The sequence below is a fragment of the Colletotrichum graminicola genome, assembly GCF_000149035.1.
Source record: "Colletotrichum graminicola M1.001 genomic scaffold supercont1.41, whole genome shotgun sequence".
NCBI lineage: Eukaryota > Fungi > Ascomycota > Sordariomycetes > Glomerellales > Glomerellaceae > Colletotrichum > Colletotrichum graminicola.
Window position 1 is genome coordinate 244028 of NW_007361045.1, and position 25968 is coordinate 269995.

Sequence of the window (25968 nt, forward strand, 5' to 3'; positions counted from 1 at the left end):
AGCTGTATTGACTGGGAATAAGGGGCCAATGCATATACTGTATTTGGAAACCTGTCTAACTCCGATTCTAGGCCGAAAGCGGTGAGGAGAGCAGCATGCGAACCAAGAAAGATGGGCTTCGTTCGCTCGGTTCCACCAGCGGCTACTAGCATCTCGGAAGAGCGGCAACTATGCGTAAACGATGTGAATGGCCCTCTTTGTACGCCTTGAGGTAGGTTGTGGCCAGTAGCTGGCAGTGCAAGTTACCTATCGGCGCCAAGCGGGCAGACGATCAATGTGGTTTTACCAGAGGAAGCTGTCCAAGTGTCCAAAAAAGAGGGAGACTCTGACCGCTCCATTATCGCTCCGTTTGTTCCCCAATGTCTGGGTTGGAATACGAACGCAGCGACCCGACGAGTATACGGATTCGAAGTCTGCCGAGAATCTTGCGGGAAAGGGGCTAATCCCTTCCAGATGTGGTCTCTGGTCCCCATTCTCAGAACAAGCCAGACACAACGCGAAGCGCGGATTTGGTTTAACGTGATACATAGACAGGAGCCTTTTCTCTCTTCGTCCCACATCTGAAAAAAGGCAGTCCTACAATCGTTCCTGTAAGTGGAATCTCCCGTCACCAGCTTTCCATGGGCCCATCCGCCCGTTCCAGGAGAAGACTGGAAGCCCCTTTCCCGTTAACCACCGTCACCATGTCACGCAACGGCATCGACATGGGCCGTTACAAGTCTTCGCTTTCCACATGCTGAGCGAGTCACAAGGCTTCTGGCAGCACGGGGCAAACGGTATGGTACAACGGGCTCCGTTTGCTCCATTCCTGGGTCGACAGGATAATTGACCGCCCCCCAGATGGGTGACATATAAGGAATTGCCATTTCCTCCTTATTTTTTCTCACGCAGAAATTTTGATTGTCGTGCTCTTTATAGCCGACAAGCTCGACTGCAGACCTTTCTCTCAGTTACGATGATTGCTCCTCAGTTTATCCTTGTGTTTAGTGTTCTGGCGACCGTACGATGGACTGTCTCTGCGCAAGAGATTCCGATCGTCGGGGCAAGGTCCGGCATCAATATGCGGACCGGTGAGGTGCCTGTACGGAGGAATATCAACAGTATCTACAACGAGAGAGGGCCGCAGTGGTAAGACTGGCTCTTGTAAAGAGGCCATGGTTGCTCACGATAACATAGGGACCTCTACGTCGGTGCTCTTATTGCTATGCAAGATGCAAATGAGACGGATCCAACATCATACTTCCAAGTAGCGGGTTCGTGTCTGCAAAATCTGTTGTTCTTGTTCACTGTGCTTAGTCTATCAGGCATCCATGGTCAGCCATACATGGCTTGGTCCGGCGGCGGACCGCAGACAGGGGCACACACAGGATATTGTCCACACAATGTACGTCGTCTAATGATATCGACGTTACCAAACCAAGCACGACTAACCTGTCCAAGCAAGCCTTGTTTGGGACCTGGCATCGCGGGTATCTCTCGCTCTATGAGGTCCGTACAACTGTTCACACACTTCGCTTCTCATTGCCGGAGCCTAACCCCTCTGCAGCAGGTTCTGGTGCTTCAGGCCAAGCGCATCGCCTTTTCTTACCCGGAACCTCATAGGCAGAGATACATGGATGCCGCAGAACGTCTACGCATCGCGTACTGGGACTGGGCCGCTGACTACCATGTCCCACCCGCGACGGCGAGACCGACCGTGGTCATCAACAAGTCTGCTGGCGGAATGGTGCAGGCCACGATCGTCCGTAATCCCCTCTACCGTTTCAAATACCCCGAGTCGGCTCTCGATGGCCAGTTTGGTGCCTTCAACGGGGCGAACCACACGAACCGCTGCGTCAAGGATGGCGAGAGTTATCCGGCCACGGCCAATAAGATGCTTGCAGGTTTCAGCTTGAAAGAGAAGGTGGTGAGTTGCCAATCCCGCGGTCATTATTGATGAGAGATTTTTCGGCGGCTGCGTCATGGTCTTCTTCTTGTTGACGTATTGTAGTACAATGTCTTTGTCAGGGCTCGCTCTTTTGATGAGATGGTCTCGGCTCAAAGCCAGGGCGCCAACTTTGAAGGACCCCATGGCGAAGTCCACGTCGCAGCAGCATGCGGCCAAGATCTGGTCTTCCTTTCAACCTCTGCCTTTGAACCGTTGTTGTAAGTGGCGATACCCCCCCCCACATTCCATCGCTTTTCTGTTGACTTGCGTCCAGTTGGCTCCATCATGCCAATGTTGACCGTCTCGTCGCCTTCTGGCAAGCCCTCCACTTCGAGAACGCGACGATGCACTTCTCGTACGCCTCTGACACGACGTTCGCCACTCCGGCCGGGACGACGGTCACGCCGCAGTATCCCATCTGGCCGTTCATGGGCTCAGGAGGTGGGCCTCTAACCAGTGAGTCAGTGACACACGTACGTGACTGGGGCTACACGTACGCGCCAATGCGGTTCTGGGACCAGGCGCCGGGGGAGACCAAGATGGCGGTTAGTAGGACGGTGAACACGCTCTACGGCCCTCTGGAACAAGAGCAGTGGCAGAGGCGGTGGTTGTTCGGGGGTTTGAGGAAACGCAAGGGGATGCCTAAACGGGAGTACTTCGCCAAGGTCGAGGTTGAAAGGAGCGAATTAAAGCTGCCATGTCAAGTGCAGCTTTTCCTCAAGGGCAGGCTGGCTGGGTCGTTTACGTTACTTGATATGCCCAAGCAGGGGAGGAGTTACGATGAGATTCCCCTGAGCAGAGGAGTGGAGGCAGTGGGTGTCAGCAGGCTTTCAATGAAGAGCGTGGTAGGTGTCATTGGGGACGGGCTAGAGATTGTGATCAACAACGTGAGTACGACATCCGCACCCACGGTTTCGTTGAGAATACGGTCAAGCTTTAGGAGATATGATGTGTACGCTAACGCAAGTTTGCTCAGTTGGATGGTACGACGCAGTCGTTGGCTCGCGTCCCGAGCTTGAAGATCGAGGTGGAGGGCGTAGACGTCGTTCCGCCGGATTCCCTGGACAAACTACCGACGCTTGGTGCAGCGCTGATCCGTCCCGTGCTGGCGCGACCCTTAGCCACAGGTAATCATTTATGGCAATAACGACGCATCCACGGCTCGCGGCACACCGTGCTTCCTTGAAGGAACACGGGATGTTGGGATACCTGGTTCTTCTTTTGGCTTGCTTCGGACCGATATCGCGATAAAGGGATGCAAAAGTTGCTGATAGTCGTCCATGGTACACAATAGCACTCGTTTCAAGTTGAAGGAAGAATGCAGTATAAACGGCGGTCGTTTTGGCGTTGTGCCTCTCTAACCCATCAGATGACGTTCGTATTCTTTGCACGCCCTGAGGGTGGGTCGTTGGTATACATCATCGCTCAGTTCAAGAAACACAAGGTGTGCCTGCGCACTGCGCAACGTCGGACAGTGTTGCTTATGGTGGTGGTGGAAAAGTACAACGGCAGAAACAACAGAATACCAAGGCCTGGCGCCACGGGACCCGACACCAGGGCGAGCGAGTGAGGTGGTGCTTAGACGGCCCGATGGGCCTGTTCCGTGACAGTGTCTTACGGGCGCTTAAGTAGACGTCAGTCAGCGACAACGGCTCACGGACGTATGACGGGGTGACAATCGAGATTCCGACGCGGTGGTGATGTGGACCTGGAGGGATGACTCGCTTCTTTGCAAACACGTACATGGCCATTCTAGTTCTGCTTGTCCTCTTTCATTGCAAATATGTCTACGGTAGAAACAGCCTACGCGTCTTGACCGCCCATGAGCCACAAAGCGCCGCAGCTCGCCTGGAGCAACATGGCACAAACGAGAAACACCTTGCCCGCCTGCCCTTCGCTGCTGAACATCAGGCTTACGACAACAAAGACGTTAAGGGGGATCCTCAGCACGCCGTAGACCTGTGCCCTGACACCGTCGTCGACGACCTTTCCCTTGAGATACCCCATGGAGGGAAAATACAGACCAACACAGGCCTCGAACAGGCAGAACAGCCAAAAGGTAACCTGCTCCGCGCGCGGTGCACCCGTGCCGAGGGCGAAGAAGACGGCGTTGGCGGCAAAAAGAACCGAGAGCAGGAGCCGGGACGGCGTAGAGACGAGAGCGAGGAGACGCGGGTAAAGTAGAGAGGCGAGGAGGGTCGAGGCCATGAAAGAGGCAAAGATGATACCGTAGGGAAGGGTCTCTGGGGAAGACGATGCCGAGACGAGAACGGGGGACCAGAGGACTACAAAGAGATACATGGAGCCTTCGAACATGGTCGAGGCGAGGCCGATGGCGAGAACGCGGCTGTCGGTCATTGTGGACCAGAGGCTGGTCTTCTTGCCCTTTGATGCTGCTGATGACGATTGGCCCGCTGAGCCGTAGTTTTCATCCTTTACTGCCAGTTAGTAGATGGGTCGGAAAACTTAATGAGATGGTGCAACTCACCCATTGGCTAGCAATGACCCCTGCGGCAACGACCAACAAGCCCACACTGGCCAGGAAGGGTGCCTTGCGCGTCCCCGTTGCGGAGACGAGCCACTCGCTCACGACACCGCTCACAATGGCAACGACGCTGTTGACGGTGCTCATCATGCCGAATGTGCGGGACAGGTCCAGGCCCTGGTCACCCAGTTGGCGGGCATGGAAATCCGTCACCATCCAGCTCTCAAAGACGCTGAAGAGCAAACTCGTACCCAAACCGCCGAGGACGCGGCCGAGGAAGAGCAACGGGACGCTGGGGATCGTGGTCAAGACGCAGGAGAGGGCATAGGCGGCGCAGAAGAAGAGGCAGCTCGCCTTGCGGCCATGACGGTCGGCCAGAGAGCCAATGAAGTAACCGGCCACAGCACCCGAGACGAAGCCGGTGGTGAAGAGGGTCGGAACAAGGTCCGACGGGATTTGGTGCTCGTTCTTGTAGAGCGAGTAGAGGAATGGGCCCTGGGCGTGTGCGTCAGTATAAGACCCGAGAACGGATAAGGTGCGAGTGTGAAAAAGACCTGTAGCCAGTCGGAGCCCATGGCGAGAGCATAGACGACGTAGAAGGCCCATTGAGAGCCCTGCTTCTTGGGCTTCTGCTTGGTGTCCTTCTTTTCATCCTTCTTGGCGACATTTTGCTTATCCCGGCTTCCCGAGGCGAAGAGCGTGCCGCAGGCGAGGAGCAGACCTGCAAGGTTGATCTGGTATATATCCAACATTGCGGCGGCAGCTACTGGCTATAGAACGTGTTTCTGGATAGCTTTGTTCACGGGGCAGGGGACGACGACATGAGAAGACGTTGGAGTCAAATCGACATATGGACAGCGTTTGAATGGACTAAAGGAAGATGAAGGTGAAGATGAAGATGAGGGCCTGCGAAATGATACAAGTGCATCAAAAGGGTCCAGGTGTCCTTCTACATTGAAACGGGGCGATATCCTGGGAACCAAGCTGGAGCAAGGAGTGTTTCGGGCGTGCACAACTCCAGGGGACCCCTTTAAACAGGAAGGTTAGCTTTCGAATCATTGAGTTCGTGTTCGTCTGGTCCAAAGGAGGGGGGACAGGGCTCGGACGAAAGCGGGCAAGGCCCAATTCTATTCTGTGAGCATAAAGCGTAAAGCAGTTGGCATTGATAATTAAGGAGACGTTAAAGAAGATGAGAGAGGACAAAGGGATGGGGGAGATAATAGCGGGTAACTCTGCCGGCGAGCTGGCCCGGTAATTCTCTATGTACAATACCTACCCAGGCTAGGTACGTACATACAGGCAGGTAATCTAGATCAGCTAGGTACTGCCATGTTTCAAACATGACAAACAACCTAGACCTCGAGGAAACATTCGCAGACGGGCTGCCAACACCACAATTCACCTTCATCGCATCAACACAAACCTCAAAATGCCATGTCCGAACAAGTCAGCCATCAGATTCGGGTGCAATCAGGCGAGCATTTAGCATCTCAAGCTCTACCAATGAGCTTCAGAGCCGGACACTCGCTGAAGTCGGCTGCTGTGCGTGCGTGCGTGCGTGCGTGCGCAGTCGGAGATCCGGGCAAAGACACGCGGGGCTGCAAGCTATATGTAGCACGGCACTTGATGAGTGGTGGTCGACCTGCTCGGTTCAGTTTGTCCGGTGTCTTTATCTGATGTTCCAGAGCTCCCGCGAGGGATCACCAGGCCAGGTAATATCACCTTCCGCTTGGCGCAGGCGCGGGGTCAACTATTAAAGTTTTATTAGCAGAGCAGCGTTTGCTGAATCACATATGATAATTACTAGACATATGGAATAAGGTCGCATCGAGGCCTCAAATTCGTAATTACGCATTGCTCGGTTTCGCAGCCTTCTTCGAAGCTGATTTGTGTAAAAGAAAGCACCTCGCCTCACCTCGTTTGACCATGCCTGGTCTGATCCTTCGCAAGTCGTCTTGACTGCACCCCATACAATGCGTCTGCTCCCCTCAGTCGCTGCCCTCACGGTGGCGGCGGTCTGTCAGTCATTCGACCCCCTCGCCTTTGTCGACCCCTTAATTGGGTCTCGGAATGGCGGCAACGTCTTCGCAGGCGCAACATTACCCTACGGCCTCGCTAAAGCCGTCGCCGACGTCGACGGACAAAAGACAGGCGGCTTCTCAACGGACGGCAGCAACATCACCGGCTTCAGCATTCTTCACGACAGCGGGACGGGAGGGAACCCGAGCCTCGGCAATTTTCCGCTCTTCCCCCAGGTCTGCCCCGGCGACGAACTAAACAACTGTCGCTTCCGGATCGGGGACCGCGCGACGCACTATGACCCAAACAAGACCGTCGCCGAGCCGGGCTACTTCTCCGTCGAATTGACCTCGGGAGTGAAGGCCGACATGACAGTGTCCCAGCATGCGGCACTCATGCGGTTCAAGTTTCCGAGTGGTGACGAACACCCGCTCGTTCTGCTGGACCTGACCGACCTCTGGGCCAGTCGACAGAATGCTTCCGTGACGGTCGACACCCCTACCGGTCGAATGCTTGGCAATGGCACCTTTCTTCCAAGCTTCGGTGCCGGGACTTATGCGCTTTACTACTGTGTTGACTTCTTCGGGGCCAAGGTCTTCGATACCGGGGTCTGGGTCAACAGCCGCGCTGGGAACGAGCCCAAGGAGCTCTTCATTACCAGGGGCTTCAACATGTTCTACCTCCAGGGCGGCGGCTTCGTTCGCTTCAAAGAACTGACCAACAACACCGTCACCGCCAGGGTGGGTGTGTCGTTCAAGAGCAGCGATCAGGCGTGCCGGAACGCCCAAAAGGAGATTGCCGACCCGCTGGGCAGATTTGACTCGCTTGTCAAGACAGCCAAGGACGCCTGGCGGGAGAAGCTGGGCCCAGTCTCTATCAAAGCGGGTGGTGCGACTGAAGATATCCAAAAGAGTTTCTGGAGCGGCTTGTATCGCAACATGATCTCGCCTCAGAACTACACCGGAGAAAATCCGTATTGGGATAGTGGTATCCCGTACTTTGACTCCTTTTACTGGTAAGGAACCGGCCTTTATCTCCAAATAGACCTCGCTAACGAGTGAGCAGCATTTGGGACAGCTTCCGCGCCCAACACCCGCTACTCACAGTGATTGACCCTGCCGCTCAGACGCAGATGGTCAGCTCGATGCTCGATATATACAGGCACGAAGGCTGGCTGCCGGACTGCCGTATGTCCATGTGCAAAGGCTGGACGCAAGGAGGCTCCAACGCCGACGTGGTCCTTGTCGACGCCTACGTCAAGAACTTGACCTCGATAGACTGGAACCTAGCCCTCGAAGCAATCACCAAAGACGCCGAGAACGAGCCACCAGTCTGGTCATACGAGGGCCGTGGTGGACTCGCAAGCTGGAAGAACCTCCAATACATTACGTACCTCGACTTCGACCCCGTTGGCTTCGGCACGAACTCGAGGAGCGTGTCGAGGACCCTGGAATACTCTTACAACGACTACTGCCTCGCAACACTGGCACGGGGTTTGGGAGAGGATGCGCTCCATAGCAAGTATATGGCGCGGAGCATGAACTGGCAAAATCTGTGGAAAGCCGACCAGAAGTCTCTGATCAACGGAGCCGACACGAATTTCACCGGGTTCTTCCAGCCAAAGTACCTGAACGGGACGTGGGGGTTTCAAGACCCAATAGCTTGCTCAAACCTCGCTGGATTCTGCTCACTGACAACGAACCCGAGCGAGACGTTCGAGGCGAGCATCTGGCAGTACCAGTTGTAAGTCACGTCACAATCTGCTCCGTCAGCAACCGGTAAGCTAATCCCCCGCAGCCTTGTCCCGCACTCGACCTCGACCCTGATCGACTTGATGGGCGGCGACGAGGGTTTCGTCTCCCGCCTCAAATACTTCCATGCCTCACCCCTGGCCGACATCTCCAACGAGCCCGTGTTCCTCACCGTCTATCTCTACCACTATGCCGGCCGCCCAGGCCTGTCGGCGGAGCGAATCCACCAGTATATTCCTTCGGCGTTTAACTCCTCACTTGGCGGACTGGCCGGGAACGACGACTCGGGTGCCATGGGCGCCTTCTACGCGTTCTCCGCGATGGGCCTGTTCCCCGTGGCAGGGCAGGACGTGTATCTCATCACGCCGCCGTTCTTCGAGGAGGTCAGCGTCAAGAGCCCCACTACAGGCAAGACCGCAACGGTGAGGTGCGTGGGGTTCGATGCCGCGTACAAGAACATCTATGTCCAGAGTGCCAAGCTTGACGGCGAGACGTACAACAGGAGCTGGATCGGCCATGATTTCTTCGGGCAAGGCAAGACATTGGAGTTGACGTTGGGGAATAAGGAGTCCGGCTGGGGGAGGAGTAGAGAGGCCAGGCCGCCGAGCTATGTCGCTGTGTCGAAATCGTGAGCTTGATATCGATAGCTTCCTGAACATACTTCATTTGTCCATCTCGGACGGGTCACCACAAGTTTTTCCGAACTCGACTTTTGCTTTCTTCACGGCTCCAAAGCCCAAAAACTGTCAGCGGTCATTTATGCGTCTGACATATACTCATTTGTTGCGCTGCGGATATACATTAATAGTGGATATATTCCCAGGCGGCAGCACGGGGAGGTTGCACAGTCCGAATTTCGCCGCCCACCGCTAGAATAGCATCAGCGGGAACAAAGGAAATGAGGGCTAGAGGCACGTCTCAACAGGAAAACTCCTCAGCGCAAGCCGGACAACTCATACTTTTTACGCTCTTTCTCAAGCTGCCTCTGCAGCTTCAACGTGAGGAGGCTAGTCGACCCCTGCAGAACTATCGCAACTCGTAGGACGGGGGCTAGACTTGGGGTGTCGGCTTGGAGTGTAGCCCGGCTGACTTGCAGCCCAATGTGGCGCTCGTATCCGCTAGCTTAACATGGGAGCGTCTTTTGGAACCCAAAGAACCTCGAAGGACCGCAGAACACAGCTCCGGGCCCATGATAATAGATGGTGCAGAGAAAGTTCTATACATCAGGGTTGGCGGATCCCTAGCAAGGAAGCGGTTGACCACGGCATTGCAGCCACCGGGTCTCTCGCAAGCGGGAGCTGTGCTGCTACCAGTATTCTATGGAGATGGATTGGGAACTGCTTTCTATAGGATAAATGAACAAACAAACAGACAGGTGTGTGGTTATCTTGATATTGCTCGGGAATCGAAATATGACTTTTGATTTCTGTTCATCCGTTTTTGAAAAATCCGTGACGGGTACTCATGACCGCTCCAGGCGAACTCCTCTAGGTGTCATTACTCTGTTAAAACCCAGGCACATCCCGCCCAACGGGAGTGCCTTCCCGACCGATTTCCCTGTCCGTAATGGCCCCAAGACCCCAATAAAATGCTGCTGCTGATCTTTTACACAATAATCAAATCGTCATCGTCATCTTCAAAGGAAACCGACTGCTGCGGTATATCCACCCCTAGACTCTCTCTCCCGGCCTCGCGGATCCCCTTCTCTGTCACGAACCTCGTCTTCTTCCGCACCGGCGGCTTGTCGTTGCTCAGCTTGTCGCCGTCCTTCATCTTGGCCAGCTTGTCCTTTAGGTTGCCGCCCCAGCCGAAGCCGCTCTTGGTCCCGGTGGCTGCCGACAGTGATGGCGCCCCAATCGACGAGCTGGACTGCGCGCTCTGCGGCCTCTTGCGTTTGATCGGGCTCAGATGGATCGCCAGTTCCTTACTCCTGGGAGCCATTAGGGTCGCGTTCCTCGCCTCGATCCGCTGCCGCTCCTCCATCACGCTAGCGGACGGGGCGGACGATGAGAGGGCGTACGCAGATGCGGTGTTGCGGGCACGTTCCGACTGCTTCATGTATTCCTTTCCGGCGCCGGCGCCGATCTTGCTCAAGCGCTGCATGATCCCTCGTTCGCGCTCTTGGGCAAGCATTCGCCTTTTCAGCCCTTCCTCCTTTTCTCTTCGATCCGCAAGTGCCTGAGCTCCGTCGATGAGTTGCGCAGAACTCATGGACTTCGTGGCGAACCAATGGCTGTGTGTTTCTCGGTCGTATTTGCCTTTCTTCTTTTGTTCAGGTTCTGGCTTCCAAAGTTCACGCGAGTTCCACCGGTGCCTTTCCCCGATACCGCCAAAGTCCATCGAGTTGACTTCCATGCGTGTCGCTCGTTGTTTGGTAACTGCTTCGTTCGTATGGAACTCGCAGAATTCGGTCCGTTTTTTGTTGACCCATGAGTTGCAGAACTGGCCATCTTTCTTGACGGACTTGCAAAAGCCCAGGTCGCGAGCCTTTCCGATCTCCATGATGGTGTCCGCGTCAGAGTTGATTACCAGACTGAACTTCCCGGTGGCTTCTCGACCCACCGGTGGTGGCATAATGGTCGGGTTCAAAATGGCCAAAACCGTACCTTCCGTGAGTTTCCAGAACCGGGTAAACCCTGAGTTGAAGAGGAATAACTCAAGCTCCCACTTGAGATCACAGAGCGTAATTACCATATACTTCCCTCTATCTGACTGCTTCCCATTCTGGTCTGGCCGGGGCTTGTGTTGGCGAGGCTCTGACTTTTTTGCCACAACGGCAAAGACGACGATATCCTGTTCGATATCTGGAAGCTGAAACTCCGGGCCTTTGACTTTCCGCAGCAGTTCTGGTATCTTGAAGATCTTCTTCCCGGACAAGGTCCTTGTCAAGACCTGATGAGGAAGGATGCGCTGTGAAAGATGAAAGCTAGAGTATGGTTCAAAAGCTGATGCTTCGGCCTCGGGCACATCTGCAGGCGCTACCTTTTTGGGTTTTTGCCCAGCCATCATCCAGTCGGGTGGGGACTCATAGAGACCTCGGGGATCATTGTCGTCTTTTGACGCCGGCGCCGCCAGCGAAGGTATTGTGTCGAGTTTCGTTTGTCCGTTTTCGGGATTGTCCTTACCGCCTAGGATGTCCTCTCTACTGAACTGCGGCGCAACGTCGGGTTGCTCTGGAAGGTCGACCGCCTTCTCTTTGAACTGCTCAATCTCCTTCTGTCCGATGTCAAACGCTGCAGACCGGGCCTGCCTGACCCTGTCTCTCAAATCCTGACGGTCAACCTCTTGCGTCCTTGCCGCGGCCAACCTCTCGTTGAAACTCAATGGTCGTTGAATCTCGCTCTGAGGTGCCGGGGTCCTCGACCTTTGAAGGTAACCGCCGAACTGCTGTCCATCTTGAGAGTTTGCATTCCTGCGCAGCACACTCGGTGCTCGTTTCAGCGAAACATCCTTTCCTTTGAGACCTTTGTCAATGCCTAGCAGGACTCGACTCGGCGATGTCTGTGGTTGTGGGGGCTGCGTCTTCCGGATGGGAGAAACGGGAACTTCGATCGCAGCTTGCGACTCGGGCCGTGGAGCCACTCGACTTGCGCCGAGCCCTAGGACTCTTGATGCCGGCCTCTGCTGTTGCGGCGGTGGCGATCTGCGCCTGGGAGACACAGCTCCCGCAGTCCTCTCCCTTGCACTCTGGAGTTTCTTCAACCTCAACCGAGCCTGTATTTCCTGCAACTTCAGCTGGAGTGTTTCCTCGTCCTCGTCCTCCTGGTCGTCCATCTCGTCTTGTAGGTTCAACGACCGGATTGACAATGTGGAATTGGCTCGTCCCCTTCTCAGCGGAGAAGGAGAGGGTGATGTTCGATTCGCAAGACGTCTTAGGCGATCGCGGCCTCCTGGTGTGCTAGCAAGGGCTTCGTGGGGAGATCGAGGGGGCCATTGAGGCTCGTTAGGTGGGGCTATCTCAATGTTATGATGTTGATCATGAATGTCTCGCGAGGTGACGAACCAGGAGGCATATTGCCAGACGGTTGGCCACAAGGATGCGGCGAGTAACGCAGCGGTTGTGTTCCAGCCTTTCCAGAACAAGGTCACTTGATAGAGTTATGACGCTACAAGGCCCATGACCCGCCACAAGGCCTGGTCAGCTTCTCCGGGCGCAGGATACGATTGTTGGCAAAAAGAAGTGGTCTGTGCTGGCAAATAAAGGACCGTAATCCAAGAACAAAGGGGCGGCTGAGAACTCAAGTAAGGGAGTGAGGGCGGCTTAAAGGAGCGACGTCGTTGTTTGCAAGCTAAACCAACTATGAAAAGTAAGGTAAACCAAAAGTATTCGTATGAAGATTGCAGTCGGAATGCCTCAATCGTTATCAAGTTGTCGCATCTGAACTTGTCGTCACGATAAGCCTGGAAGACTAGCCTCAAAAAGAGGAGTTCGACGTACAGCGGTTCCGGTTTTCCAGCGCTTTCATTGGCTGTAGTCGCGTTGCGCCCTTGATACGCGCTCCACCCCTTCTAATTGAGTGGGCGCGTCGCGTCCACCGTCGTAGCCTGAACACAGCAGGGATCTTAGCACACGTCGGTTCCGCCGGCTATACTTTCACGACGACCGCAAGCTTGCTTGTTAACTGCCAAATCCTTCTTCTCATGTCCGGTTCCTGCTTTCCGGCGCATTTTTGCATCTTCAACCAGACACCTTGGTCAATTGGTGTTTTCCTTGTATAGTACTACATTGACTGAACAACTGCGTCGCTCACTTGGACAACCGTATCCAGTCATGGCGAGAACCAGATCTACCAAGTCTGCACCAGCAGCCAAAACCGAAGACACCAACGCTTCCTTGGCGGCCAAACACTCACTGCCTGAGGAGTCATCGAGTCCCCCGAAGCTATTCATTATTCCCAACAAAGCCACAAAGGAGGCCCGTATAGTCTCCTTGCCCAACCCTCGCTACTCAAAACTGACTCGCTACCTTCTTTGCCCGGACACAGGCATCTATGAATTCACAAAGATTGCGGCACCGAAGGCGACACCCAGGAGCTGGCTAATTGAGACACCCGCTGGCAACCTGGAGAGAACGGGGCCCACGGATGGATTGCGATTCGAAGCACATGTCACCAGCGGCGCCGACCTCTTTGTCGCGACGCCGTTTGACCCCCTCTTTTTGCTCGTACCCGGCCTCTTCGGTCCTACCAACGCCAAAACACCAGACATGAAGCGTCTCTTCCTTTCCAGCGACGACCATTTCGATGCGCTGTCTACGTCGTCCTCCCACTTGTCCGAAGCCCTTCGATGCCACAAGACCCGAGCCCTGCTCGAATCACGAATGGAGTCTATCAGCGATACCGTGGACGCTGGCGAGGAAAAGATGTATCGGCTGAGCGAGAAGAAACTTGTCCTTGAGATTCTCTCAAAGGCGCGCTCCATGAGCTCCAAGGGACTTCCCGCCAGCATGGAGGAGAAGTTCGTCAAGAAAGCCCTCGAGGCGCCCATCCAAGTACAGAAGTCGCAGGCCACAGCTGTGAAGCAGGCTCCCGAGACGACCACTGATGAATTGAGTACACCCGCGTCGAAGAACATACCCGAAGAGTCCCAGTCCTCCATATCAATAGAAGACAGCGCAGCCGCAGCTGTCTCGAACGCTTCAACCGCAGCTACTTCTGTTGCAACCGAGGTCGCGGAGGAAACGGTATCGAGCGCGATCCACGCATCTGACGAGGTCACAAGCCTCCAGAGGCTTAGGATTGCCTTCAGTTTCATCTGCTCTAGCTACATTGCAACGGGAATGGCGGCGAATTTGAAGGAACTTCTGGAAGACAAGGAGACGTCAGGTGTCAACTTCTCGCCCCTGGACGGCTACTTGGCTCAGCTCACCAAGCTTCGCGCCGAAGCTGCATCATCCCGGTCCATGGGCGACTACTCTAGGAAGCGCATGCTAGATGAGGAGGAGGAAGAGCTCCGCGCCGAAAAGAAGCGCAAGATGGAGGAGGAGAAGAAGAAGAAGGCCTCTCAGAGCCGCGGTGTTAAAGCTTTGGAGAAAGTCAACACCAAGGGCATGAAAAAGATGAGCGACTTTTTCAAGAAGAAATAGGCCGAGGTAGCCAGCGGCCGATCGACCGCCTGAATGCATTGTTGGGTATCGGTACTCGCTCACAGCAAACAACCTATATCATCCGTCTACTCCGTACCTCTTACCCGTCCCCGATATGCACCACGAGTGCTCGCCGCACCTCTGCCGATCCTCGATGTGCTACTCGAGTAGCCGTGACCACGAGTGGTGCTAGTGGAGCCACGAGCCCGACCGCGAGAGACACCTCGGCCACGCGGCGCATTGCCGACGGCCACCTGTCTCTGTCGCTCCTCCTCTTCCTCCTCTCTCTTTCTACGAGCAGCCTCGCGCCGCCTCTCTTCTTCGGCGGCTCGTCTCTCGGCCAGCTGCTGCTTCTGTACTGCCTCCGCCTCGATTTCCACAAGGTCGTTGCTTGCGCCACGCCAGTTTGGATTCAAAATGAGTCGCTGGTTATGCTCGGTTTGCGAAAGGATGCGAGTCCAGGTGTTGAGGAGGGTGGATGCGTTCGATACAGTGCTGCCAACAGTCTGCGAGAAACGGGTCAGCTGCCAAGGTCAAGACGCAAGGGTGTTGGGCATAGCGACAAACATTCATGTTGCCTTTGGCCTTTTCGAGGGTGGTGATGATGCCCTCAATGGCAACATTGATGTTACGCACACCCTCCAACTCTTTGCGCAATGCTGCCTCTTTGTCATAAGTGGTGCTTGGATTCGCCGGCGTCTTTGGCGGTGATTTAGGGGTCCTTGGTGTTCTAGGGGTCTTGGGCCGATCGGTTGGAGGGGCACCTTCGTCCTTGGGGCCGGGCGAGGCCCAGATGTCCTCGGTGAGGGAATCGTCGGTGTAGTCGGCCATGATGGTGTGGAAGGCGACCAGGGTCCAGCAGCAGCCACCTTAGCTCGTGGCTGAGGTATCCCTTATTTGGTTGTTATTGTTCCAGGTTTGGATGGAGGGTAGATGTGATTTTTGTCGGAACGCGGTCTGGCCCGTCCGGACTCTGTTGTGACGAGGCGCGGCGCGGGGACGAACGACTGTGACGTTATTTGTTGATGGATTGAAACGTTCAGATTGGAGGTGCCGCCTGGTCGGCCGTTTGGGTGGAAAATGTGGGATGCACCTGTGAGGGGCCGCCCGACAGACAGAGCCCCGCCATGGGTAGCGCCGGAGAGTGTTGGGTGGGTACCCACCTACTGTAGACAGTACCTAGACTGAGGCGGGTACTGCAACCCTGTCGTGGTCTACGCGAAAATTCGCGTCCCCTGAGTATCATGGTCGACGCGTAGGCAAACGGAGTGGGGCTCGCTTAATCTGAATGCAAAATTGAGGCTTGACAGTGTTAGAGCCGGAAGGTGCAGGTGCAAAACAGGGGGGGCTGGGGCTGGTGCGCTGCGCTGCAGAGAACTCGGCTCCTGCCCACTTCATCGTCGGGTCACCTCACCCAGAATTCCCCAGCCTCTACATTTCCTACCTAGTCTCCAGCCTCCTCCCCCGTTTTGTGCCCATTTCCTTTTGCATCCTAAGTGCTGCACCCCATGATCGCGAATATCAATCATTCCACACACCCACATCTCACTTACAACACTTGTAGCCAGAGCAACCAGAGACATCACAAACTTTTCCATTTTTATCTCTTTGCGCCTTCCTATCATTATCCCAAATCATCAGGTCCGCCCCCCTTATTGAACTCTGACCGCCTGAGTTCATTCTGAGGCTTGAAAGAGTCCCCTTATCCTTTTATCGCCCTCGCCTCGTCTGTATCACCAAACGCATCTCAACATCAGAACAATCCCGCGCATTTGCCACACGACCCGGAATTGAGTGCGCACTTGAAGCATCACTGTAAGACTGGATAGGAAGTGACGGTGCATCAGTACTAGTCTACCCGGCCTGGCCTGCCTGCGCCCGCCCTTTCCGCCATAATGGCGACCACCTTTGCAGCATCAACACCTTCACCTCCCCCTACCATCCGAACTCCACCAACGCCCAAACACGGCTGGAGTGACAACTGGGAACCCTACTCTCCTCGCAAATCGGCGCGCATTTCATCCCGTCGAGCTGCCAACCGAACTCCTTCTCCCCAACCGCCATCCCACCGCACTCCTTCAAGGTCAACCCGCAAGTCCGTCGCACCTTCCATCGCCGCCGCCGCCGCCATCATGTCGCCGGCCTCCACCCCTCAGAAGAAGCGCCAGCCTGCTCAAGACTCAGTCCGGAGGGCGCCTGGTTTCTTGTCCGCCGCAAGCAGTTCGCACGCCGCTGCATTGCTCGGAAGTGACAGCATGGACCGTCCATCCAACAGCACGTCTGTCACCCGCCGATCCGGTATGCTGCCTACCCCGGCCAAGACACCCAAGAAAGCGCCGTCCGAGAAGCAGACCGCCCAGATCAAGTCAGTAGCGCGCAATCTGTTTCCGACCGATGACGAGGCACTGGCTACCTCAAAGAGAAAGCGAACCCCCAAGAAGTATTCCGGCAATTCGTTGGAGAGCTTTACCGCCACAGAAGTCGAACAGCAGATTGAGATTTTTACCGACTCGCAAGAACGCATTCCCGAGCCCGACAAGAGCATTGACAACCCATTCTACGGCGATAGTGCCGCCGTTGACCGTGAGCCCCCTCGTCGCCGTAGCAAACGCAAGGTCGCGGTGCCCGGCGAAGCCGCCCAGCCTGTCGATGAGGCGCTCCAGCGTGAGGATGGCATGGTATACGTCTTGTAAGCTTAACCCTTCAACTTCTATAGCAGAAACATTGCTAATACCATCGCAGCCGAGGAAAGAAGATTTTCCGCAAGTTCGCCGAGCCCGAGCCGGAGGACGAAGAGGACGATGAAGAGAGCAGTTCGGGCGAATCTCGCATCCGGAAGCCTCTCACACGCTCTTCGATCAAGCCGCGCCTGCTGTTCCCTGTCGCGTCCAAGTCGTCGGCTATTGGCTCCACAATCGAGGAAGAAGAGGCTGTCACAGACATCGAAGATCATCACCTCGAGGAGCACGAGGAGGAGGAGGTGGGGTCTTCAGAAACCCCGGCTGGGACCCAGAACGAGTGCCCGCCAACCCCCCAAGCGCCCAAGTTCGGCCTGACAGTTGCCACGCCGCCCGATACCAGACGTACTACTCGGTCTGGCCTGAAGTCTGAAGAAGCGACCCCGATCAAGCGTAAAGGCCGGCAGAGCCCCTTCGACGACTGGCCGCGGGTCAAGAGCCGCCATGAGAGCTCGTCTAGCAAACGCGCGGGAGACGACCTAGCAGTTCCTACCACCAAGCGGGCTCGTAATTGATGCGGATGGTCGAGGTCGTTTTGAGCGTCGTTCTTTGCATATCCAGGCAATTTGGAGTCCGGGTCATTACTTCTCAATCAGGACTATGGGATGAGGAAGTACAATTCTTGATAGGCTTTTGTGTAATGGTTACTTTACTTTCATGGGCTAGGGGACGAGATGGCAGCTGAGGGTCTGATTCTTACTAGGGTAGACTTTGGTAGGTTTGTTGGGGGGGGGGGGGGGTTCATGAATCACGGGCAAAACGCTCGTGGACTCCGCAGATTGGGACCGGGCATTAGGAACGGTTTAGCTGTACGAAGGCCTTGGTTTGCGTGTGGTGTGAGAGCGCCTTGGCCGGCTCTTTGAGGTCTACAGTCTAGATAACCCAAGAATGAAGCCCGTACCTATCTATCACTATCCGCTTTGTTCCGTCCTTTGTTGTGTTTGTAAGGTGCTGATGAGTGACTTGTGAAGTTATTTCCAGCATTGGGCTGAGACGGCCCGAGGGCAACTTGATCACACTCGATGCTGCGGGAAGGCCCGACGTTGGCCGCCGTTTCCTCCGAGAGCGGGCTCCAGGAACGCCCGTGTCCAACAAACCTCAACTTGCCCCACTATTGCATCCCCTCCATCCATCCCACTTTGCGCTCCGAGTCTCTGCCACGTCGAGTTCCTCCCAACCAAACACTTGGGTACCTTAACTCAAGACTCACTATCAGTGAGATTCACCATCTTGATCATAAAGCTACCTACCAGCAGCCACTTCCTGACGCCCTTTAGCGCCACTATTTGGCTTGTGTCATCCCGAGGTCTAGTGGTCATCGTGACCAAATCGCCAAGACCAACCCAGTTCACCTTTTGCCGCGGGGACATTTCTAACCCTCATCTCTCCCTCTTCACAGGCATCAACTCAACTCATAAACAGCACCGCCACAACTGTCAGCATGCATATCCTCCTCACTAATGATGATGGCCCCCCGTCGCCTCACTCTTCCCCTTACGTCCACTCCCTCGTCCACCAGCTTGAGCAAGCCGGCCACGTCGTCTCCGTCTGTTTGCCGCACACCCAGCGCTCCTGGATCGGCAAGGCGCACATGATCGGCCAGACCGTCAAGCCGCTGTATTACCGCCCTTCCGAAGAGGGCCTCTTCGGTACTGAGGGCACTACCTCCACACGACCCTCAGCCAATGGCGCCCAAGACGAGTGGATTCTCGTTGATGGCACCCCAGCCTCATGCGTGCAGATTGGCCTCCACCACTTCTTCCAGGAGCGCGGCCCCATCGACCTTGTGCTCAGCGGGCCCAACTACGGCCGCAACACGACGGCCGTCTTTGCGCTGAGCTCGGGCACGCTGGGCGGCGCGCTCGAGGCTGCCGTCTGTAAGCACAAGGCCATCGCGTTGAGCTACGCATTCTTCTCGCGGAACCACGATCCCGTCATCATTGCGGGTGCAGCAAGGCACTCAGTCAAGGTCATCGAGAAGCTGTATCAGCAGTGGCCAGCCGGGGATGAGGTGGATCTGTACAGCGTCAACGTACCGCTTGTCGAGGGCGTCGAGACGCACAAGACGTACTTTACCAACATGCTGCAGAACTACTGGCGGGACGGCAGTTGCTTCCAGGAGATTGATGGAGATGCTGGCGACGAGGATGAAGAGGAGCAGAGCATCCGTGAGGGAGCGGGCGGCGAGGCACAGGGCGGCGAAACGAGGAAGAACGAGACCGGAGGTGCCGGTGGACACAAGCACAAGCACTTCAAATGGGCGCCCAGGTTCACTGATGTATACCAGAGCGTCGAGGAGGCGCCACCTGGTAACGATGGATGGGCCGTCAAAGAGGGCTACACGAGGTATGTGACTCATATCTAGGGGCAGTTTGCCGTCCTTTAGGCTCGATACTGACTTATCAACGCAGCGTGACGCCCTTGAAAGCCAATTTCTGGCATGCTTCTGAGCATCTACACCAGAAGGAGCTGATTCTGTAAGTGAGCCCTTGAGTTCAATGAGATGTGGAGAGAGGGAGGGGGTCAGGCGGCCACGGTGCCTCTGAGAGCGTGACATGGCGAAAGAAGCCAGGTAGGGTGTCAGGACGTTATTACACGAAAGCATGAATCACGAGAGCACGACACCAGGGAGCAAGAGAGAACAAGCAAGACGGATTTAGAGGGCAGCGGGCAGGCTCGGCATGTACTCTTACGCTCTCGATCACTTTTTTCCCCCTCCGGCAGCCAATAGATGACGAAAGCATTTTCTCACGTCTTCTTGTCTGTAGTGACAACCATCAAACTGAAGGGTCTGTTGAGGAGCAGGAGGCGCCCTCGATCAACCTCCCCGTGAGGAATACCGCCGTGGTTCCAGACCAGTCAGCCACTGCCGTTCCGGATCCGAAGTTCCACGCCGTTATCAACTATGAGGATCCGTACGTCCAGCCCCTTATCATCAAGGCCATGGAGCGCCTCTTCCCGGACGCCTACTACTTCCTCCCGGTACCCTCTGAATCCGCCCTTGGGGCCGCACTCCCGACCCCGGACACCAAGATCCTGCACATCGCGCAGTACGAATCCCTCGACTTTGACCATGTTGCCTCGCATCCGTCCACGGCACTCGTGAATAGTTATATCATTCGCAAGGCGCTCATCCGGAAGCACTATCTGTCGTCAACTGTGGACCACTGGGTCGCGAAGCACCCTGATTCTTCCTTGAAAACCCATGTCAAGCGAGGGGATCACTTTGAGGTCGACTACGCCGAGTTCCTAGACGACGCGCTCGTCGAGGCGTTTGACCTGCGAGAGAGCATGGACAGAAACGAGAGCATCGAGGAGGAGGACCAGAGGGAGTGGTGGATCTTGAAGCCGGGGATGAGCGATCGTGGGCAGGGGATCCGGCTGTTCAGCTCGATGGAGGAACTGCAGGGCATCTTTGACGAGTGGGAAGAGGAGAGGCCCGACAGCGACGACGAAGACGAAGGAGCGGAGGCGGCGGCAATGGACGAGAGCGTAAAGGGAGGAGACTACATCACGACGTCGCACCTCCGCCACTTCATTGCCCAGCCCTACATCCACCCGCCATTGCTCCTGCCGGGCGACGCGCGCAAGTTCCACATCCGCACATACGTCCTCTGCGTCGGCAGCCTCGACGTCTACGTCTACCGGCCTATGCTAGCGCTGTTCGCGGGAAAGACCTACCGTGCGCCGTGGGAGGACAGGGACCTCGACGGGCACCTGACGAACACTTGCCTCCAGGGCGGGCAGGAGGACCCCGCCCTGCCGGCTGTGAAGCAGTTCTGGGATCTCGTCTCGTCGGGAGCCCTACCCGCGGAGACGGCCGAGGGCGTCTTTGCGCGCATCTGCGACGTCACGGGGGAGATCTTTGAGGCCGCCGCCAGGGAGATGACGATTCATTTCCAGCCGCTGGGCAACGCATTCGAGGTGTTCGGCCTGGACTTCTTGGTGGACGCCGAGGCAAGGCCGTGGCTGCTCGAGGTGAACTCGTTCCCGGACTTCAAGCAGACGGGCGGGGACCTGAAGGGGGTCGTCAGCGGGTTCTGGGAGGAGACGCTCAGAACGGCCGTCGGCGGATTCTTCGGCGTCGAGGCCGAGGGTAATGCGTCCGGTGACATGGTCCGCGTCCGACGGGTTGAACTGGGGAGGCGGTGAGAGAGGCAACGACGGGATGGAAGGAGGCCTCCTTTGGCTCGACCTTGCGGGTCGGCGAGTTGAGAGTTGTGCCAAGGTTCACTCACAAGAACAAAAGCACGCGTTATCAAAAAAGAGGTTGGAAAGGCATACCGAGCTGCGCATTAGAAAGACACTTATTCCACAATGCTATTATGAGGCAGAAACACCAGCCGGCATGACATGATTCTTGGCATGGCAAGGCAGAACAAGCTCCCCAAAGCCTCACATTCGTTTCTCGTCCGCGACTCCAAGTTATCTCTAGTCCCTGCAGCATCGCCGCCGCCGCTGCCGTCGCCGTCGTCGGAGAATTGTCGCGTGATGTCGCAAATCGCCAAGACACAACGATGTCTGGGCACAGTCGATTAGGTACCACGCCTTCCACGGGCTGCCAAGAGGACGGGAACTAGGAAACCTTGGCTCCCTTTTTTTTCTTCTTTTTCTGCACTCTGCATACATCAGCGTCTTGGGGGACCAGGGCTGCAGCACAGTGTACACGCTTGCCAAGAAGGGTCTCGCAAAGAACACACACACAGACACAGTCTTTCTCTCCCTCTCTCAGACTCTCACTCTTCCTCGCATACTCGTTTTCCCAATGGGAAATCAGGCTTTTGCTACTGGCCGAGCCTATCTTGTCTTTGTTAACTCTGTAGGGTGGCTTATTTGTGCGCCAGTTGTTCAGATGCCTTTTCCCCTTCCAAGACGTTTGGAACTGATCCACTAGAAACTTGGCAGCCATGGCATGTCCTCTAGACTTTAAGAGAAGCGGTTGGTCGCGTTGCGCCCCTAGCACAACGACGATCAGGGCCCCAAGACTTGACTCGACCTCGTAGTCAGTCCATCAAGGTTTCAACGGCAGCTGTCGTCGGCAGTCGATGCTAGTCAGGTCATTCGTCGATGTGGTTGTTTCCGCAACGAAACGTGATTGCCGGGGGGATGCACAGCCTCAACGGCGGGCTTGAGTTGCCTTCCCTGATGAGGGCAAGGTAACCGCATCGCTTCAAGGTGGTTGCAGGCCAACCCGTATCAGTGTGGGAAGACAGACCAAATGGTTGATCAATGACCTCACACGGCAAAATGTATATCCAATCGCATGGAGGGGGGACCCGACACTGCGGGCGCGGTCCGCGGCAGAAGGTGGGGTTTCTTCGGCGAAGAGCACTTGAGGGTTGCCACTCGGCCCGCCGTTTCCTGTATCATCAGCTGGGAGATGGTGGTTGTATTGGTTGCAAGAGAGTTTCCGAAGCTGCTCAGCCTCATTCGATCTGCGTGGTCCGTCACGGTGTGCGAGCCGGTTGGTTGGCTGATTCAACAGTTCAGCGGCAAAATGGATCTGGTGGCCGCTTGGGGAATGAGAGCGGCGAGATGTGGATGGGTTCTTCTTCATCCTTTGCGTTGCTCCCCATCTCCCCAAAGTCGAAAGCCGCCGCACTTTGGGCAGTCTGGGTTATGACACTGGGGGTGCGGGGAGAATCAAGTCGAGCTGAATGTCTTGGACCGTGAGGTTGATGAGGTGGTGCTGGAGGAGAGATGAGCTAGGATCCGATGTCGTTGGTAAAACTTGACAGGTTCATGCATGGGCTTCTTCTCGGTTCCGCCAAATTGGATTCTTTGGGTTAGGCCATCACCTACGGCGTTGACTTGGCGAGTAATGGCTTTCAGACGAGAGTCGATAGACTTCCAGGCCATTTCGCATTTGACTTGCCATTGGGTTTGGACTACCTTGGAATGAGTTGATGTTGACGAGTGTGGGGCAGATGCGGAGGTAGGTGAAGAAGCCTCAGGGCGGCTTGCTGCGGACGGTGCATGACGGCAAGCTATCGATGATGTTTCGTCGGCTCTCGGATGGTTGAGACAAACCGGGCGAGCCGCTGACGAGGCCGCCGTAATCAGCTGGATTGGAACAAGGACAAGGACATCTGGATGGTTGGATAAAATCTGCGACTTGGTCTCTGAACTTTTTGGAGGCGCTGAACCTTGAACAGTAGTCATGTCCAACAGACACAAGATATGGACCGCAGGCTGCCGAGACCAGCAGCTATGGCTTGCTCACAACCCACTACGGAGTACTCCGTCCGTATACGGATACTCAGTAGACAACGGACAGGCAAGCAAAAGCCTGTGGACAAGCAGGGATGCGCATCCTTCTCCCTTCCGTTGATTATCGGCGATATACATAGTAAAGCAAGTACCGGAATGAGGACGACTATGCAGAGCAACAAGCACCCCCTGCTAGCGAGTCAAACCGTTCGAATTAATCAATAGAAAAAAAGGAGACGGGGCATCTGGGGCGCACAGATCGGCCAAACGAGGACAGGGGGCAATTTTGCCCACCGCTCCAGCATGCCAGCAAGCTTTGATAACAAAACCGGCAGTGTGAGCAACAGGTTTCCTGGTATTCGCAGGAATCAGTGGTGTGTGGAGTTGTTACAAAGGCCTGGATTCTAGACTCCCTCTCTCCCTCCTGCGTGGCGCCGGTCCCTCGCTCGTTTCCCACGGATATGCTTTCTGCCTGTCCGATTGGGTAAAGTCTCCGACGCCTCTTCATGTTGGTACCTAGGTAGTAGTGGATACCCGCCATTCCAGCGACGGGGTTAGGTACAACCCAAACAAAATGCATGCACGGTTGGAAGACAAAGAAAGAGAAAAGAAAAGATGGCCAAGAAAGAAAAAGAAAAAAAAGACAAAAGGAGAACGTTCCATAGGCGCTGTGCGAGCATGACTTGGGAAGGGATATTCGACAACGTTCGTCCTGTTCCAACAGGTTGGCCACCATCATCGCAATTTGGTAGACACGTCTTGGCAAAGCGCGTCACCGAATGCCAAGCGGTCGTCTCTTAATCTCGATGGTCAACTGTCTATGATGCGATGGGATTATGTATGTGGGTTGTTCCCTCGCCAAGTCCCTCGCTGTCTGGTTACTGCATCCCTTCACCTCTCCCTTCCGCGTTTCGTCGTCGGATACGGCATCGAACCGAAAGGAGGGCCCATGGCACAAGGTGCGTAGCTTTGACCGACTGCTCACCCACTTCCCGCCGAGAGCACGACCCGCTGGGGGTGTGCAGGCTTGCTTGCTTACCCACCGTGTTGCCCGGCTCGGCGGGGGTGCTCTGATGGACAAGAGCCGCAAAATGGCAGCAGGTGCATGATGGTGTAGGTAGATGGACGCGACAAGGCAGACCTGTAGCCGTCATTGATGAGAGGTACAGATGCAGTAAGCTGCGTTTCCTTGCTCGGATATGAGGGGTAGGCAGTCAGTCCATCATGAGGGCTGCGAAATGTGATCGACCGGCGTCGTCATGATGCATGAATGTTGGCTGGAACTCTGTCTATACTCGGTGTTCCGTGCGCGTCCTTCGAGATGGTGTCCTACTTCGCAGGCGACCTTGCAATAAGCAGATGCAACCCTGCAACTTCCGAAAGCTCGTGGAAAATGGCACGCAAACGAGGTGACCGAGCGAGCATTACGTCGCGTAGACCGACCCGGGCCCTTGTTAATTGGTAGCTGAGATGAGGTGTGTAAAGACAGGCCATGCAGGTCCGAAAGCAATTCAGATAGCCCCATCAGTGGCCGCTGGTTGGCGTCAAGATTATCTTGGCGTTTGGGTAGCTATCTCTCGCGGTATTGCCCCGCCGCTGGAACTTTGGCGTGTTCAGACGGGATGAGATTTGCAAATATTGCCTGTATCAAACCCAAACCGTTGCGACCTGCCAGAATCGGGCAAGCCACCATGCGCATCGTTATTGGCGCGTCGGTCTTCCAATGCTTGATTACGGATACAAGTCGTACAGAGCGCTTCGCCCGAGGCACACCGTCAGGTGCTGTTCGTGTAAGAATAAGCCAGGCGCAGGAAGAGGTGGTGTGCGTGGCAGCATCTCATCACCGAAATATGGCTTTCGCGAGGTGCGACGGTCTGAAGCCAGCCGACTGGGCATGTCCTTGCGGTAAGGTCGGCCCTTGATCCCCGGCTCCCCGGACCAGACAGACCTGACAGCCGGCAAGGCACAACAACCCAAGACTGCAGATGCGACACGAGAGAAGTGTCTGAAGGAAAGAGAAAGCGCGTGAACGCCTGCTTCAAGGTTGCATGGAACAACCTTGGAACCGACGACCGTCGGAAAGGCCGAGCTGGCGGGCGCGTGACAGGCAGATGGAAGGGAAGAGATGGCTTACACAGCGATATAGGCACAGAGCAGCTGATTATTGGGATTTTCCAAGATTTCTTACTGCGAAACGATGTTCTGGCTGTCCATCGTGAGCCCGTCGCCTCATCAATGTAACCAGCCATCGGGCATCTAGCCTGATCGACCGCATCCTACCGCACTGAAGGGCTAGGCGTTTCGGACTCTAAGGTTCCCATGATGCTGTGGTAGGTAGGTATGCTCAGATTTAACCGAGTCTTCATATACCGCCAGGCGTGGATGGACTCGCCCTTGGGGGAGGGACAAAAAGAGGCACCATCCGATCGTGAGCGCTAGCCTTAGCCCATAGGCTATTATTGCTGTATCAGCTTACTCATCCGTGAGGTGACTAGGTGGTAGTAGAGTAGTTAACAGCCAAGACGTGCCCAGGCTGACCATATTTTAGATCTTTCCATGAAAGAATGACTGAATGAACGAGAGAAAGAAAGAGAGAAACTAGGTATCAGCTAGGTTTCTCCAAGTGCAGACAAGGTAAGCAGGCCGGCAGCAATTGGGCGTTGGGAGTCAGCCTGCCGCTCAGCCTCGAGGAATAAGGGTCGTTGGTGAGGCGTGCAGTACAGTGAGGCGTACAAAGGTGCACCCGGCAACAA

At 55.6% G+C, this 25968-nt stretch overlaps 8 protein-coding genes across 8 annotated transcripts; 5 read left to right on the forward strand and 3 right to left on the reverse strand.

Annotated features, from left to right (window-relative positions):
• Window positions 1–955: 955 nt before the first annotated feature.
• GLRG_08813 (uncharacterized protein) lies at window positions 956–3074 on the forward strand (the record flags this gene model as incomplete). The annotated part of the gene is made up of 8 exons (XM_008099363.1): window positions 956–1128; window positions 1177–1253; window positions 1305–1384; window positions 1441–1488; window positions 1547–1906; window positions 1991–2145; window positions 2202–2814; window positions 2904–3074. 8 exons carry the CDS (start codon window positions 956–958, stop codon window positions 3072–3074), a joined length of 1677 nt encoding a protein of 558 aa, XP_008097554.1.
• A 656-nt stretch (window positions 3075–3730) lies between these two features.
• GLRG_08814 (major facilitator superfamily transporter) lies at window positions 3731–5164 on the reverse strand (the record flags this gene model as incomplete). The annotated part of the gene is made up of 3 exons (XM_008099364.1): window positions 3731–4360; window positions 4416–4907; window positions 4967–5164. The coding sequence occupies 3 exons, from the start codon at window positions 5162–5164 to the stop codon at window positions 3731–3733; spliced, it is 1320 nt and encodes a 439-aa protein (XP_008097555.1).
• A 1221-nt stretch (window positions 5165–6385) lies between these two features.
• Window positions 6386–8814, forward strand: GLRG_08815 (glycosyl hydrolase family 92; the record flags this gene model as incomplete). The annotated part of the gene is made up of 3 exons (XM_008099365.1): window positions 6386–7446; window positions 7497–8174; window positions 8229–8814. 3 exons carry the CDS (start codon window positions 6386–6388, stop codon window positions 8812–8814), a joined length of 2325 nt encoding a protein of 774 aa, XP_008097556.1.
• A 973-nt stretch (window positions 8815–9787) lies between these two features.
• GLRG_08816 (primase zinc finger) lies at window positions 9788–11956 on the reverse strand (the record flags this gene model as incomplete). The annotated part of the gene is made up of 1 exon (XM_008099366.1): window positions 9788–11956. The coding sequence occupies one exon, from the start codon at window positions 11954–11956 to the stop codon at window positions 9788–9790; it is 2169 nt and encodes a 722-aa protein (XP_008097557.1).
• Window positions 11957–12953: 997 nt separating this feature from the next.
• On the forward strand, window positions 12954–14267 carry GLRG_08817 (uncharacterized protein; the record flags this gene model as incomplete). Its single annotated transcript, XM_008099367.1, has 1 exon — window positions 12954–14267. One exon carries the CDS (start codon window positions 12954–12956, stop codon window positions 14265–14267), a length of 1314 nt encoding a protein of 437 aa, XP_008097558.1.
• Window positions 14268–14353: 86 nt separating this feature from the next.
• GLRG_08818 (DASH complex subunit Duo1) lies at window positions 14354–15098 on the reverse strand (the record flags this gene model as incomplete). The annotated part of the gene is made up of 2 exons (XM_008099368.1): window positions 14354–14773; window positions 14835–15098. The coding sequence occupies 2 exons, from the start codon at window positions 15096–15098 to the stop codon at window positions 14354–14356; spliced, it is 684 nt and encodes a 227-aa protein (XP_008097559.1).
• A 1064-nt stretch (window positions 15099–16162) lies between these two features.
• Window positions 16163–17520, forward strand: GLRG_08819 (uncharacterized protein; the record flags this gene model as incomplete). The annotated part of the gene is made up of 2 exons (XM_008099369.1): window positions 16163–16956; window positions 17010–17520. 2 exons carry the CDS (start codon window positions 16163–16165, stop codon window positions 17518–17520), a joined length of 1305 nt encoding a protein of 434 aa, XP_008097560.1.
• A 926-nt stretch (window positions 17521–18446) lies between these two features.
• On the forward strand, window positions 18447–21157 carry GLRG_08820 (5'/3'-nucleotidase SurE; the record flags this gene model as incomplete). The annotated part of the gene is made up of 3 exons (XM_008099370.1): window positions 18447–19351; window positions 19417–19482; window positions 19774–21157. The coding sequence occupies 3 exons, from the start codon at window positions 18447–18449 to the stop codon at window positions 21155–21157; spliced, it is 2355 nt and encodes a 784-aa protein (XP_008097561.1).
• Window positions 21158–25968: the final 4811 nt, after the last annotated feature.